General features: G+C 45.9%; 1 protein-coding gene across 7 annotated transcripts in view; it reads left to right on the top strand.

The window, feature by feature from the left end:
* LOC8024749 (sialin) overlaps window positions 1–16,742 on the top strand; it is a 57,922-nt gene that overhangs the window by 24,384 nt on the left and 16,796 nt on the right. For all 7 annotated transcript variants that reach the window (XM_040208270.3, XM_029969484.3, XM_040208274.3 and 4 more), the window contains exons 2-7: window positions 5,367–5,483; window positions 6,142–6,359; window positions 8,189–8,422; window positions 11,738–11,921; window positions 14,607–14,737; window positions 16,268–16,417. In XM_040208270.3, coding sequence (XP_040064204.1) covers window positions 5,399–5,483; window positions 6,142–6,359; window positions 8,189–8,422; window positions 11,738–11,921; window positions 14,607–14,737; window positions 16,268–16,417 — 1,002 coding nt within the window. In that variant the 5' untranslated portion in view covers window positions 5,367–5,398. The remainder of the gene's footprint in view (window positions 1–5,366; window positions 5,484–6,141; window positions 6,360–8,188; window positions 8,423–11,737; window positions 11,922–14,606; window positions 14,738–16,267; window positions 16,418–16,742) is intronic.

Raw genomic sequence — 16,742 nt, 5'->3', positions numbered from 1 at the left:
AACGGCCTGCGAAACAGTGAAACTGTAATCAAGTTCATTGAAGTGCATGAAGCACATCTACTGTGCCGGCGCGCTCTTTTCGATTGCAGTCACGAGGCGCTCGAGAAGAGCCATCCGGTCCTTATGTCGTTTCTTGCGACTCTCCTCCATGTCGGCGAACACCTTGAGCAGCGAGCCCAGGACGGTTTCCCTCTTTCTCTTGCTCGGTGTACCGGCCGGAGCCAACCCGGAGCACGCTGGTTTGAGGGCGGAGCCACCCCTAAGGCAAGGGAGGAGGGTCCTGCCTCTGTCCCTCGGGAGGTTTCAACCTCGGCGCTGAAACATTTTCTTTTTTTTTTATGTTACATTGATTATACGTTTCTTAAGTACTTACCTGGTGTCTCCTTCCTTTTCAAGCACTCTTCCCGGCGCCAACAACACGGTTGGTGAAATATGGTGCTCTTTCTCGAGGATGTCACGAAGCTCACTAAACCACAGAAACAGCACGTTTACAAGTGATGACCTAAATAAAAAATTAGTGAACGTACGTACTCCTCGTATTCAAAATGCACCCTAGAGTGGCCTGACTTGTTGTTTTTTGATTTGGGCATTCTTGTACGCTCTCTCCAAGGACTTCCATTTGTTTTCGGCCTGGTCAGCGGTGACAACGCCGCCGAACTCTCCGACGACGGTGTCGGCCAGCTGCTGCCAAAGGGCTCGTTTGGTCCTAAACATGATGTTTACTACGTATTAGCATGTATTATAAAATATATCCTGACAAAGACATACCTGAAACCCCCCTTTGCTCTCAGACGCTCTTTTAGTTCCTTATAACAGCCGATAAAGAACTTCGTCTTCGCGGCACTCCACAGCTGCCCGTCGACGTCCGTTGTGGGTGGACGCGCAGGCTGCCGGACAGTTGGGTCTGCGTCCGGCTCAGAGGCAAAGGCGAGCGTAACTCGTTCTCCGTCTTAAAGAATAGAATGCGAACATTGTAAACATCGATGTATAATCGCGAGGTGAATGACTGGCTTAAGCAAGTCATTCACGAAACGTAAGCAAGGCTGCGTAAGCAAGCCGACGCAGCCCTCTTACGATTTTTAACGTATTTAATTCGAGCTTATTCCTACCTTCGGTAAGGTACACCATCCCGCTTCCGTCCACTACGGGTACACCATTTTCGTCCACAAGTGGGAAGACTTCCGTTTCTACGTTATTGTGTATAACAAACATGCTTTAATGACCGAGCACAGCGACCAAGAAAGAGAAGAGTCGTCTGCTTTCGTCGTCTGCTTTCGTCGTCTGCTACTGCACGAACGCTGAACTGGCTTCGGAGCCGGTGCAAGCATTTCCGGAACTGGGACTGAACTCGTTCAGAACTAGGATGAATCGAACGCGCCAGTGCAGCGGTCGTGCAATTTCCGGTTGAATCGAATGCGCCAGTTTTTGCACTGCTGAACTAGTTCAGCCAGTTCGGGCGAATCGAACAGACCTATTGAGTAGGCCAGGAGGCCGTGATCGCATGATCGCATAACACGCCTGTACGGCGGAAACCACGGCCCTGGCGGGCCAATCGGAACGTCACTACGTATCACCGGAGTGCGCTTTTACTGCGAAGAATTATCAGGCTTTTCGCTGCGTCATGCTCCAATATGTGTGCGTTGCACTCGTATACGTAGCGCATATAAAAAAAGTCGGCACGCGGTGTGGGGCTTATCGTTCACCCTTTGCCAACTTACGCGGAAGCCAAGGCCCTGGCGGGCCAATCGGAACGTGATTACGTATCACCGGTGTGCGCTTTTACTGCGAAAAATTATCAAGCTTTTCGCTGCGCCGTGCTCTAATATGCGTGTCTTGCGCTCGTATACGTAGCGCATATCGAAGAAGTCGGCACGCGGTGTGGGGCTTATCGTGCATCCTTTGCCAACTTACAACGAAACAGGGCAATAACCGTGGGCTCTCACCGTTGGCGCCGTATGGCTGTTTCCGGCTGGCTATAATTTCACCTTTTGACAGCCCGCAAGGCGTAGAGCATCCACCTTTTATACATGTAAAACCAACGCGCTATTTGCAAGCAATTCCCCGCAAGTTGTGGGAAAACCATAGAGTTATTATAATGTACGCTAAAGATTCAACTGGCGCTAGTGTCAATGCGACTTCCGGGATGCAAATCGAAGCAGACAGCAACCAGTCCCCTTTTTCGGGGCTCCTGTGCATTTCTATGGGAAAACGCCCGTGCGTTTTGTCTCTTCGCCGGAAAATAACATAGATCACTTTCGTTATTTCGGTCGTGCCGAAAATTATGTGCATTTATTAACATTGTAAAAAGTTAGTTGCTTCAGTTACAACATTTTACTTCCCCAGTGAAGTATGGGAAACTTCGCTATATTTAAGGCCCGAACTTCTGTTCCATAGCAGACATGTAAAAACGAGCGACAATTCTACGCAAAACAACAATCGAAAGGAATTTAGAGCGTGTTCAAGGTTCGCCAGCATTGTGGTGGCGCTTATGTATTGCTAATATGCCCGGCCGATTCAATTTATTTTGATCATCTGCATGCACAAGTGTTAGTCGTCAAATACGCAGTTGTCAAAAGGTAGAAAGCATTTTATATGTTCAGAGCTTTTAACGTTCGTATCGTTGCACGTTTCGCGGGTGCTCATCGTCGTCCTCGTCTCTCTCTGAGCTCTCGTGCTCAGCAGGATGCTAACACTCGGCCATCCTGTGAAAAATTGCCTCAATTGTCTTCTTCGTCTTCGCAGTCGTCATGATCGGGTTCGTTGTCTAAGTCGAAAGCATAGTAACGCTTCATATTGTCAATTGGGGCCGTAGACGTGTAGAAACGCTGAGTAAGTGATCGGCCCGGAATGTCTTCTACACGGTATGTGTCATTTGGAAGCTTCTCCGTTACTACGTAGGGACCTTGAAACTTTTTTAAAAGCTTCCTTGAATGTCCTATTGGAAGTGATTCTCTCTCCACCACGACGATGTCTCCGGGCTCAAAATTCGAAGCGCTGCACCTCTTCGTTCCTTCGTTCGTTTGCACGTATGTCCCCCATGCTGAAAAGCGCCGACGCCGTGTTCGCGCTAACAGCGTCCGAGAATGCACACAAATGCATGTACGAAACCGTTTTAGCGCCGTTTCTATTGCAATAAATTTTGATTAAAAATTCCGTAAGTGATCAATATTTTCATCTGCGTGATTGCGAAACGTTCTAAGCTTTCTGGTATGTACGAATTATTCATGCTATTCGCTATTCTAATGAAGAGCAGGGGGAAAATGCACTCAGATTTCCCTACAGCAATGCATTACCGCAAGTCAGTTTTCGACTGGTTGAATTGTCTGCTTCAATTTGTAACAGCACACTAGCGCCAGTTGCACCTCTAGTGTACATTATAATAACTCTCTGGGGTAAACGCGCTGTTCCCGCACCAGGTGTGGCCACTGCGCGTGCGCGCGAACCAGACTCGAGGGAAGTGCAGCATCCGATCATGCGCCCTCAGCGCCGTGACATCACAGTCGGGTACTCCTATCTGCAAACTGTAGTCCTGAAAAAATATGCGTGTAAAAGTTACAAACATAGGTCTATTATCCAATGACAGTTCATGAGCTTCACCAAATATTGAATACTACGGGAAGGAATGCCCGAGACAGAGGGAATAAGCTGAAAGAGGAGGCAAGCAAACAAGCTAGAAACAGAGCTGCGCGTTTGTTAGAAAACGGATATATGAGGTTCACCTGAACCCGCTGCTGTTTAAAACTTCTGTCTTTTTCTATGTTTTTTGTTTTCTTTTGTTTGTCAGTTTCCCGACTTTTTGTATATTCATCATGAACTTTTAGCGGCTCATTTGCACGATAAAATTTACTTTATGTTTGTGTTCTTGTAAATCAGATACGAAGGAAAACGAAGAAATACTTTGGTCATCGAACATCACAGTAACAAATCAACTCCTGTTTCGCAATACGTTTTTTGGCTTTCGTTGCAATCTTGGAAAAGCCCAAAATGAAAATGCTAAGAAAAGACCAATAGTCGAACAAAAAAAAGTCGTCGTTTGTCCGTCTTTTTTTTTTTTTTTTTTTAACTGACGCCTTTTTTAAATTTGTTTTCCAATTTTGTTTACACATTAAATTAAATTTCGCTTGTAAGTGCCCGCTCGTCTACTAATTTGAAACATGTAATTAGTTTTTACGTCGTTACGTTAAATTCAGGCCGATTAAAATATAGCTGTTTTGATACATTCAGTGCATTTGACTCTTCACAATTATGAACAAACCTCTCATGGCCGCGACGCCAAAGTTTTGATCTAACCGCGCTAACCATAGCCGCCCCGAGATTTTGTTATTTTTGAAAACATTCCAACAAAATGGGTAATACTACACTTTGTCTCATCCTACGATGGACTAAAGGCCAAAGCCACGGGCCGCCAGGTCCAATCACGTTCCACGCTATACTATGACATGCTTCACATCAATTAGGAGTGGACGAATAATGCTCCGAATTCAAAAGCGCCACATAAGTTCTATAGCTTCGACGCTGCAAAGAGCCCGTGTGGCGTGGCTTTCTTTGCGATGAAAAATTGCTGAGTCACTCAGTGCTATTCGATTCGAACCGCTGTCCACCCATCCCCTGATAAGAAATCCGAAACGAGGGCACCGATACGCGCATCGAAACGAAATACCGCACAATTTCTAAGTGGCTCGTTATTGGACCGTATGCTTTTCGCCTTTAGTCCATCGTAGGGCGAGACGAAGTATAAACAGTATCACCGATAAGATATAGTGAATTCAAATCTAACAAAAACAAAAATATTGCTGGGAAATTGAAATTACATAAAAAAACGGCTCATATCCAAAAACATCAAACTTAATACGGCATCTGGAAGACTTTTCGAAGGGACAGAGATCTATCGAACCAATATGTATATATTTTCGAGTGACTTTGACAGTCACACTTCGCGAATTGTGCTAACACTGACAATCCAACGCGCTAAAACGCTCCCCGTGAACTAGCTCGCCTGTTCATCAACCTTGGCTTCTATGTATGTCCTCGCTTATTCCTTGTCAAGAGTTGGGTTCAGGTGAATTAGAACTCACACCTGTTAGATGTGTTGATGTCACGTACACAGCGCGACATTGTCAATGCGAACAACCGATTTTCAGTTTTTTTTTTATGTTTTATTCCTAAAGTTGAACAGTTGTCATTAGAACAACTGGTGTGGTGGACAATCCTCGCTCAGGGTAGTAATTTAGGCTCTATAGTTTTGGTGATAATCACTGGTCTGTTTGAGGGAAACGCAGAAAAGCGCCGATGTCGTGTTTGCGTTAGCAGTGTCAAGCAGTGTACCTGTGCTGGGGCTGAGACCTTCCGCCCTGTGGGTGTTTCAGACCGTGGAAGCTGACCAGATCTACCGGCACACATGAAGGCCTACCAGGAAAATGGCGCAACCCTTGCCAAACCGAACCAGGTTCTTCAAAAGCGTCGTCATGGCGAAAGCTTTTTCGGTGAGTTGATGCTCACCGTCCCAAGTACAAAATTCGATAGCGCAAATGTGATAATTTAACAATAGCTAATGGCACACTAAGGATGCTTACTATTCGATTGTCTTCTTTTGAAAAAAAAAACACCATAATATGGTATGAACGAATCGTATCACTATTCAATGCAATTTTTTCAATGAAGAAGGCACGCATCAATTTTATGTTTGGTCATGGACGTCTACCATCCCCTTCGTATCAGATGGCGCATAAACGGCATTGCTTTCTTCCACTTGTCAATAATAAGTTTTTAGTTGCTGATATCTTAATTAAATGGCTGTGGCACCCAGCCGCCGACGCTATTTCTGATGGTTTATGTGCACAATACGTGTTTAAGGTATATGCGCTAGGTGGTCATGAAATGCCTTAAACTGTGAATTCCGCAAAAAAAAAAGAAGGTTATTTTTAAATATGGGTTTTGATGCGTAGGTTATTAACGGAACATAGGTCGTATAAGTGGACCTGTTTTTTTTTTTTATTTTAGCAGGGTTTTTACGCTGACGCCACATAGGTCTTCGCAGCCTCTAGTTACTGTCCCCTATTTTATTTACACCAAAGCTGCGATGCCGTTGATGTAAACGAACTTTGGTAGCGTCAACGCAGAAGTGGTTTCCTTTAATCGCAGACTTCATTCCGACCCGGTATGTGTTCGTCTTCCTGGGCTTCTTGGGGCTGATGAACGTTTACTCACTGCGGGTGAACCTGAGCGTCGCTCTCGTGGCCATGGTCAAGAGCAAGGGCTCCAAACTGCCCGCCGGCAACACGTCCACGTCGGAGTGTTATTACGGGCTCGGGAACACGACCGAAGACGTCTACCACAACTCGACAGGAGAAGATGCGCCGGTAAGACATTACTCCCAAGACTCGTCTTGAAACCCCGATTAAAAAGCTGTTAGCCTTTACAATCCTGTGAAGACGGAAGACCAGCAGAGCTGTACAATGGAAAGTAATCGCCGGCCGGCCGCAAGTCGGCAAGCTCACCAAGCTCGGAAAGGCCGCCGCCATCTATGAGCGACGGCGACAACCATATACGTGGCTGGCCGTCGTCACTCATAGATGGCGGTAGGTGTCCAGAGTTCGGTGTCTCCATTTCTTTGCGGGCGACACGATCCTGGGGAAACTAGCCCTAAACAGCTCCGCTGTAAAAACCCCACCGGAAGGCACGGAGTCCTTAAAGCCGGGGTCAGTCTGCTTATACATCATAAAAACCAACAGCCCACCCATGCAGGTTCAAACGCGAGGAGTCACCGCGAGATGCGTGCTTCGAATGCCGTACGGCAACGAATTCGAGGGGGAAAAACTTGGGCACGCGGCGTTCGAACCACGGATATTGCGGTGACTCCTGTTTGCAGACCGTCTTTTTGTACAGCTTAGCCGAGTTGGTCTATTGACCAACTCGGCTACGCGGACACACTGTCGAGACATCATACAAAGCAACAGCCTGCAGAAACTGTCCGATGCGTGTCTCTTCCATGTGTGGATACAAAAAATCTGTATGCAGACATCTTCGAAGCATTCACATGTGCGAAGCAAACGTGCTCCGTACGAGCCTGAGGCGTGTGTCCAGACATTTCTGTCTTACCGTTTCTGCATGCAGCGAACACCGTAGGTGGATGAATGTTAATGTCTATACCCTTTGTAATGGGCGGTAAGTTGCGCCACCTAGCATAAGTCTAAAAAGACAAATGTATTGTATTTTTTGTTTGATGTCTGAACAGAGTGACTTTGGCTTAAAAGAAAATGCCAGTATACTTACTGGCATTTTGTCTGTGTGTAACGGGCAATGAAAACGGCATTACGAACGATTGGAGACGCGGAACAAACTAGCCCTGGTACTATATAGGAAACTATTATAAAACAAGCAAAAAAAAACACACACACACAATGGTCTTCGGACATTTGTACGTTTGACGCATATTTTGCACTGTATAGTCTCAAGTTTTTTTGGGTTTTTTATGGTTTTTGTTTTGATTGTTAAAGACGAGCGCGAGTAGTTCCAAGTTTTTTTCGTTTTGAGCCTGTAATAATTGGCATGCTTAGTCTGTACCATTGTTCAGATTCATTTTAAATCTAAACTGTTTTCTTGTAAAAAAAAAGTGTTCTGAAAAATAAAGAATTTTTGAGATAATATAAAACAATAGTAAATGCACAATTCGGTGTGGCGCACCTTAAATACAGGTTAACAATCGTGCTACACTGACGAAATTTCCAATTTGTGTGTGTAGTGGTACACTGCGGTGGTTGTCGTCAGAGCAATGGTTAGTCTAGCGATGTGTTGCGGCCGGTTTGCCTCGTTGAATGCCCAACCCGGTGGAGTGCCACGGAGCCTTGGGTTTGAAAAGTAACCTACTACATTTAATTGAACATGGACGAGACAAATTATAAAAGGACCTTGCTTCAAGGCCGGCAGCCGCCGAGTGTCCGCGCGCGGCCGCTTCTGTTGTTTGTTACCATAGCCTCCTCTATTCTGACAAGGCCTGGCAGATCGGCACGAGAAGCGGCCGTTCAGACATCTATCAACAAAATTGACTTTTGTTGTCTTGAGTTAAAAAAAAGACCTAGAGGTGACTTGGCATCATTTCATCCGCCAGGTGTAACCTGTAATGGAAAGGGTACACTCTTTCGGAGCTCCACGCCGTATCTCGCAACTTTGTCTCTCCTATTTCTTGCAGACGGGGGAGTTCGAGTGGGACCAGTACACCCAGGGCATTATTCTGGGCTCTTTCTTCTACGGCTACGTGATCACCCAGCTGCCGGGAGGCCGGATCGCCGAGGTGCTGGGCGCCAAGTGGATGTTCGGCCTGGGCATCTTCCTCACGGCCGTCCTCACCCTCTTCATCCCCATAGCATCCAGGGCCCACTACGGCGCGCTCATCGCCATCCGGGTGCTGCAGGGACTAGGAGAGGTCAGCCTCAGATGAGCACGCTTCCATGAGAAAAAACAAAACCACGTGGCCCTAAGTTACGGTCATGCTGCTCATCCATCGTACAAGAAACGGTGTTTTCTGGAGCCATGATGACCAAATCAACTGCGGATACGCCTGAACCATGAGCACGTTTGCTTTAGACATTTGTATGCATCGCACAATGTCAGCAGACTTTTTGTGTATGACCAATGTGAAAATACCATCATACGGGGAAGGAACTACGCCTCAGACAGTAGAGAGTTTTAGAGAACCGTTTTTCCCATTCGATACGGTTCGATGGGCCCTCCGGTATGAAGTGCGCATATGCGAGACTTTTGTGTTAGCGCATGCGCAGTTCGTACCGGAAAACCCATCGCACCGTATCGGATATGCGAAAACGGTCCCCTAAAACTCTTTAGTGTCCGCAGACAGTTTTTCGTATAATGTGTTAGCACTGTTACAGCGGCTTTAAAGGGCAACTCCGCTTCATTTTTGGTTTTGAAAAAACAATGCAGTCCTCTTCAGTATCGCCTAGGAAGACCACACGTGAAATCTTACGACGCAGTTCTGCCTAAATGTTTCTTAAACGGTCCGGCAAACTTTGCAACTCGCCAAGTTGCCGAAATCGGCTGACTTGAGCGGGCGAATTCAGGCGCAACGAACAGCGCAGTCAAGGCTACGGCATGGGCGGAGTCAACATTGAGCTAAACGCCATCTACATGGCCCCCTTTTGCTTGTTTTCACTTCTCCGGGCGAGCGTAGCGCATGACGTCAGCAACGTTGCCTCTCGGCGCTCAGCAGTGTCCACGTGATTGGCGTAACGCGCCTGCGCAGCGCGTTTCTTGGGAGCCGTCCAGCCGCCGCCGCGGTCCCGCCGTTACCGCCGTCTTCCGCGTCACAACCGCCGTCGTCGTCTCACCGATTGTGATTATTGTCTCTCGGAGTTTCGTCCACACTACGGACACCACGTGCGCGCACACTTATGCCGCAGTTGTGCAGACGTCGTCGAATGCCGTAAACACCAAAACGTGGCGAAGAGTGGGGTGCAGACGACACTCGCGCCTGCCACACGCCCGCCCCAATCCCGCCCATCGTTGGGCCGAGGATCACGTGACATCTCGTACCACGTGATGGCCATGTACTTGGCGACCCGAGGCCAATGTTGCCGGGCGGAGCCGAAGTTTCGGTTTCGATTTCCGCTCGTGTTTAAAATCAGATTTAAAAATTTATATCCCATTTTTCGCGAAGCAAACGACGTAGTGTGTTTTACCAGGGCTTTTTAATTCGAAATCAATCATTATCCCGAAATCTTCGGAATTGAGCGGAGTTGCCCTTTAAGATGCAATCTCTCACTTAAAGGGACACTGGCAGGTTAACCGCCGAATTCAGAAACCTCACTCAAACTACACTCAAACTGAAGGGCCCCTCCACTTCCTCGAGGAAGGCGCGAGGGCCGGCGCTGGCCAATGGCGACGGCGGATCCGTCCTCGCGATTGGCCAGCGCCGGCCCTCGCGCCTTCCTCGAGGAAGTGGAGGGGCCCTTCAGTTTGAGTGTAGTTTGAGTGAGGTTTCTGAATTCGGCAGTAAATATGCTCGGCGATTTTTTTTATTTCTTTATTTGAACATAACCTATAAGAGCTGAACTACCCAAAAGCTAATTTTCGGATCAAATTTTCTTTTTTTGTTTTAGCTAGGAAAACAGCCGGTTTAGAATTGGCCGGTTTCGGTAACGCGCTCACTCCATTTTCTATGGTCACGTGGCGTTCAAGGTAAGTGTACCAAATGTATTCAAAGTCGTGGGTCATCTAAGGCACACGTTCAATATTAAAAATAGAAAATAATACGAACCTCGTTTTTATGACCTTCACAAAAATGCAAATACGTTGATCGAAAAACAAATGTTACACTGATCAACGGAAGTATATGTAAACATCGTTCACAAAATGGAGACGTATCGCGGGCTGGACGACGCGATGGCGGCACACGAAGGACCAACATTACGACAGACGTGGGTCTGCTACTTCGGAACTGCCGCTTGTGGTAACGGCCAATCGATCTTCAAGCGCAGAACATCGAACAAAAGGGATAGAAGTGCGAAACAATCGCAAGGCGTGCAACTTCGTCGTCTGCTTTACGCGCCAGTGAAACGGAGAAAAAAAAAAAGAAACACGGTAAAGTGTGTAGCCGCGTAACTTCCGGCCATGAGCTTCCGTGCTCGTCTCTCAATGTCGATTTCAAGCAGTCTAGCTTTTTTTTTTATTTTAATACGCGTGACTCTGCAGCAAATTATTTATTGGCCAGTCTCCTGACACCAAATTCCATCGCCTGGCAAATCTTTTTTTAGCTTTGCTTGGGTGTGTGTGCGGGGGGGGGGGGGGGGGGTTAGTAAATCTTTAAGGCTGCATGGTCCTGTCTGCGGGCTGTCCACGCCTCCTCACGTCACGGGCTCGCCCTCTGTTACCTGTATGACATCATGGAGGTAATAAAGTACCTACCGCCTGCCCTCAATGACATCATCAACCACTCTCCACTAGCGATGAAAGTACTTGCGGACTGTCGTACAGTCATAAACTGTCAAGGAGTTTTTTTTTTTTTCCGCCATTTTTTAACACTCTGCAATCTTCTATGAAATTCAGAACTGTGCAGTCAAGGCTGGTGGTGTGCATTTGTAGTAGAGTCGACTTCGCTAAAAAAAATTGCAGCGCAGAAACATTTTTTTTTTTTTTTTTTTTTTTACAAAACCTTCTTTTTCGTGTTCACCAGAGCGGCGGTCTTCCTCTGCGGCTTCAGTTTATCTCACTTCTTTACTTCTTTGCTGATATTAAAGCGCACAAGTTCATGGGGGTGCTGAAAACGCTTTGACTAGGCCCATGTTGCTTGGGGTGAGGAAGTAAATGAACATTCCTTCTATTCTCTCTGTAAAAATCAAGGGCATCTGGTCAATGTTTTTTTAGCAACACCACACAAACTGCTTCGGCGAATCGGTCTTTCATATTTCGGGGGACCGTACGTACGTACAGAGAGCGACACTGTTAGTGCGAAAAAGCAATCGTCGATCTTTGATTTTGTTGTTTCTTTTGTTTTAGAAGCTGAAATAATACAACTACCAGTGTGGCGGAAAGTGTTATCGCGAGACAGCAATCGGAGAAATAAACTTTAGTGCTAACTAATACCCTTTTTGAGTAAATTGCGAACCTGCAGTGCCTATGTAGTGTTCGCACTAATTGCGTCGCGCAATGTATATATACACGCAATAATTAAAAAAAAAAAGTTACACGCGTGACACAGCTGCTGGACTGATCGGTCTCCGTACAGGGTGTGACGTACCCGGCCATGCACACCATGCTGGCGTACTGGACTCCCAAGTTCGAGCGGTCCACCGCCACAGCTCTCGTGCACGCCGGCGCTCACGTGGGAGCCATGGCCGCGCTCACTTTCTCCGGGTTCCTGGCGTCTTCAAATTTCCTGGGCGGGTGGCCGGCGGTGTTCTACGTCTTCGGTGAGTTCCGCAGCCTTCACGTCCACGCAGCATAATCTCAGCTGAGCCAGCGCCACCTAGAATACTGAGCCCGGAACGCGGGTCTTCGACTGGTGGAAAAGGGTATCCTGCGATTTAATGGCAAGCTTTGAATAACTGGCAACGATGGTTTTAAGTAACAAGATGACTGGAACGTCGTTACTCTTAAGCGCGGTTTATTTCGTTGTTCAAGTCACGTCTTGCGAATTGAGCAAGGAGTAATACATTGTTCAGTTGCGCAGATTTGTACGATTACTTGTAATCTATTCGTTTTTGACATAATCTTGTAATTATGTGAATAGATTTATTAGAAAGTAATCACGAGAGTAATGTCGTTACTTTTGCAGGTAATAATATAACATATATAACGGTTACGATATTCTCCTTCCCTTCCTAATGGCGCCAAGGAATCCTCGAACCACGTTTTTTCGGAGTATGGTTTAATAAAATTTGTGGATTGCAAAAGTAAGCAGCTTATTATTCGGTGATCCTAATTCAATAATGAACATTACAAAATAACATTGTAAAAGACAGTGTCTAAGCGCTCGTGAAAAAAGCAAAAAAACTGCTTGTCTGACCGCCTGTTTCCTTAAGGTAGGGTCACACTCCTATTACATCATGCAAAAAAAAAGTCTGCATACAGATTCAAACGCGAGTTACGCGAGACTGTTCTTTGTATGACGTATGAGCAGTCGGACCCTGGTTTTAATCGTCTTCGTATGTAGGTAGTGAACGTTATCTCGTTCATATGAATATGAAAGTGGGTGAATATACTACCGCATCTCGTGCTCGCTTCCGAAGTCGTGTACTACCAAGTGCGCATAGACCCGCCTATGTTGCTGTACAGCGAGATTCTGCGCGTGCGTGCTGTACACATCTCTTAAGTGCGGACGTGTATTGCTGCTTAACCCGTGCGTAACGCACCCTTAATGTTTCAAGTTTCATCCCGTCCAAACAAACGCTGCACAACTGCTTCCGACATTCGGTTATTAAGAAGTTCATTAAACGGCTCTTGTCATGTATTTTTTTCTTTCTTCCGCAAATGAAATATATTTTATTTAGGCGAGAGTTAAACATTTACACAGAAAGCGCTTTCTTTTTTTCCCCCTTTTTTTAGTTTAAAAGCTTGTTTTGAAACAATTCTATTTTTGTAAGTGTGTGTGCGTGTGTTTAGCTTGAATGAAATAAAATATATGCTTCAGGAGTTTGAGGAAAAATGCTTAGATCGCATGCTCTTCATACTTTATTTATGAAAGTTAGCGTCACGTGCTAGAATGTGCCACGAGTAGACAACGTGCGCTCAATAAGTGGTGCCAAGAACAACATTACATTTGAATAGATGGTACAACTCGATCGCGGAAAGCGCGCCACTCTACCACGGCCACAACACGAAATGTACAGCGACTGTGAGCAAATTGCCTGCTGCTAGTGATTACAACTAAGTGCTCTGAAACCGATATATACTCATTTTGCGTTTCCGCTTCCAACCCCAGCTCAGAGCAAATTTAATTTGAGGGGGCGTGACTGGGATTGTTGTTTACTTTCTTCGCATTAATCTTCGTTAAATTGTGTTTGTATTTGTTCTAGCTTATGTTGAGCGTGGCTTAGAATTTACTACACGACATAACATTGAAAAAAAAAAAAAACACATTGCTTCAGCACTTTGCGACTTTGCTTCAAGGTTATCATAATGCGTCTACAGTTACATCTAAAATATTATATTGATAACTTCCAGACAGCATGATTTTTTTTACAATCACAATCATCTTCGAAGGTGCACGTGCGTCTAGTCGTGCCCGTCTTTTTATCGCTCGTTAGTGAGTCGGGTTACGGCATTAGACGGGGAACGAATCGCTGAGTGAGAAGCGGTAATATAATATCTTTGATTTCACTCCTGTGCCGAAGGCACCGTTTTGCTCCAGAGGCAACTTACTGCGCCATCCTGACAAACCCCCGCCATATTTCTCCAAATCGAGCCAAAATTGCGATGCCGGCCAAATTAGGCAGCGACTTGCGCCACCTATCCTAGCCACGCGCAACCTGAGCCGCGCGGTAAATTGAAGGACAACTAGCGGCCATGCTGCCAACCGGGGCAGGTTCTTCTTTCTCAGACAAACGCAAACCTTTCCGTGGATAAGGCTGAGCTGGCAGACATAAACGAAAAGCTACACAATTATTTAAGGGACGGTCCTTTGAGAGGTATTTTTGTTCATAATAAACAATGCACAGTAAGTTGCATCAACAGTTGTGTCAACGTTTTCTAGACGGTAAATATCTGTTTAGTAAGTCCTCACATTGGATTTGTAAAAAAAGATAAATGTTTCGTCAAGGAGATTAACATGACAAAGTAGCCTAAACTGTCGACAGCAAAAAAAAAAAAGAAGAATACTTGGACATTTGCAAATTTAAAAATTATTTCAACTAAATTGAGGTGATCATAATATTTTGTAACTGCATGTTCAAAATGTACCTTGTAAGGTGATATTTTTGGCGCTTAAAAGAGCTTCAAATTTCACGTTTATGGGCCTTGAAGTGCCCTAAAATCCATATTTAGATGAAAATTTGTTTTCCAATATGGCCGCTCCCTCAGTTTCTACTCCGTCACCGAGTATTGACAGCACTCCATTTTTGTTCAGGATGTATGTCGGGTGTTGCGTTTTGCTGCAGGTTTCCTAGGCTGCATCTGGTTTGGCTTCTGGCTTTACTTGGTCTATGACAGTCCGGAGGAACACCCAAGGATCACGCAAGAGGAGTACGACTACATCCTGCTCAATCAGGGAGACGAGAAAGTGAACAAGGTAGGGAAAACCACACCTAATAAAACGACGAAGGTTTAATTTGCTTAGTGAATGTTTGTACAAAGGTACGTATTTGAATAGACGTCATAATCCCGGAGTGCGTGACCGAGGACAGAAGGGGGCATAACAACGCGACTCTCCAGAATACTTGTTGGGTTTACTCTTCGGTCTTTCTCTCGAGTTGAAAAGCAACTCGACTGCGTCCGTTCTTTAACTTTATTTGTGCTTTTTTTATTTGTTCGAGTTCCTTAAAGTCACCGAATGTGATCTTGCCGTTGGTCTTGATATGCCACTGTTTATTCTGCACAAAATTTGTTTTCTTTTTTAAACAAATTCAGACTGAACAAATTGAAAACTACCACACAAAGTATGCTGCGGCTACAGCGGCAGCTGTTGCCTTGTTGAAAGATGTGTGTTTGGATATCAGCTTTTAGTTTATTTGCTTTAGGATATTTGCTTTATGAACTTTGCTTCTAGTAGAATATCTATGGAGGGTGTGCTCTAGGAGGCAAGTGAAAGGCGCTCACGCATCCCCTTGCCGTGTCTCTTGCCGCTGTGGCTCTCTGTGTGCGCTGCTCAGTGCGGCGTGATTGCCATTCCCGCCCCGCGGACGGAAATCGAATGACGAAAATAATCATTGGAGAAGGGGAAAAAGCGAATCTTGCGCGGCCCAACCATGTCTTGAGGGATAGAAGGGAGAATTGAGCGAGCGCCGCCCTGGACCGCGCCTTTTTTCTGTGCGCGCTAGAGATGCTTCCAGAACCCCAATCAGGCGGCGGCAAGGAAGAGGAGGGGCGGGGGGGGAGGGAGAGAGAGAGAGGGGGGAGCTGTGTCTTGCAGTACATGGCGTGGCTGTGCGAAAGGTGACGGTGAGGGGGGAAGGGTAAGCAAAAAGAAAAGCGCCATCTAGTGTACTCGAGATCAATGATCGAATTTCCGCCATATCGAGGCGGGGGGGCGAAAGTGTCACCCGAGAGACAGTGGTCCCAACAGCGTGGGAGTCGTGGATCTAAAATAGAACCACGTGCTTCAAGTCCAGTACGAATCCTTCCCATAACATTTTCGATAAAGACCTTCTGCTGACCTGGATGGCCCAGTTCACTGCTTAAGTGACGATTTTGCGACATGGTTGATGACAATTTTTTTCCCCACAATTTTGCGGCCGTCTTTCATTTCTTCTTTGAACCAGAACTAAACAGCAGCATATTCAGTTCACAAATGCATTGCCCTAATATCATGAAAACTGATTTAAATGAAGACGCGCCTTGTTTACAACTGGAAAATGTGAAAAAAAAAACAGTATGGCGGCTCTCGATGGAATGATGATGATAGCCTGCAAGAATTATGCATATGGGCTATATCCCGGCGGCACTATAACTTTCTCCCCGCGATCACGCCTGTTATTGCCTACGGACGCAGGATTTCACCAGGAAGGAGCACTAACAGCTACCCCTGTCAGCAAAATCTGCATCCAGCTGCGGTCTTGACAGAATATCTCTGGGTCTTAACGCCAACTTGGATTGTTTTCAGAACGCCAAGATCCCGTGGAAGTCCATTCTTTCGTCCAAGGGACTCTGGGCGCTGTCCCTGGCGCATTTCGGCTCCAACTGGATCTACTACACGTTCCTGACGGTTATTCCGACCTACCTGGCCACCGTGCTCATGTTCGACATCAAGAAGGTACACCTCAAGCTATGTTCACACTACGAATGCAACGCTCCGATCTTTCTTAAAACCCACTAGCGTATAAGCGGAGCAAGCGTATCAATTTTGATCAGACTGCGTGCAAATCTTAAAATTAGTTCCGCATTTAGCTCTTGTACAACCTTTTTTCTTTTTAGTACCCCGGATTTCTTCTCTTTTTTTTTTTTTGCATGCTATTTGTTATTTATAAATTCGAGATTGTTTTTGAGAAAAAATCAAATGAAGGTAATGACAGAACGAACTTTAAAATTGTCCTGGATTTTCCAGTGGGTTGACGTCATATGTCGAAAAAAACTTATAG

The sequence above is a fragment of the Ixodes scapularis genome, unplaced genomic scaffold (genome assembly GCF_016920785.2).
Source record: "Ixodes scapularis isolate PalLabHiFi unplaced genomic scaffold, ASM1692078v2 PGA_scaffold7__128_contigs__length_106722199, whole genome shotgun sequence".
NCBI classification, from domain to species: domain Eukaryota; kingdom Metazoa; phylum Arthropoda; class Arachnida; order Ixodida; family Ixodidae; genus Ixodes; species Ixodes scapularis.
This window is presented reverse-complemented; position numbering and strand designations above follow the sequence as displayed.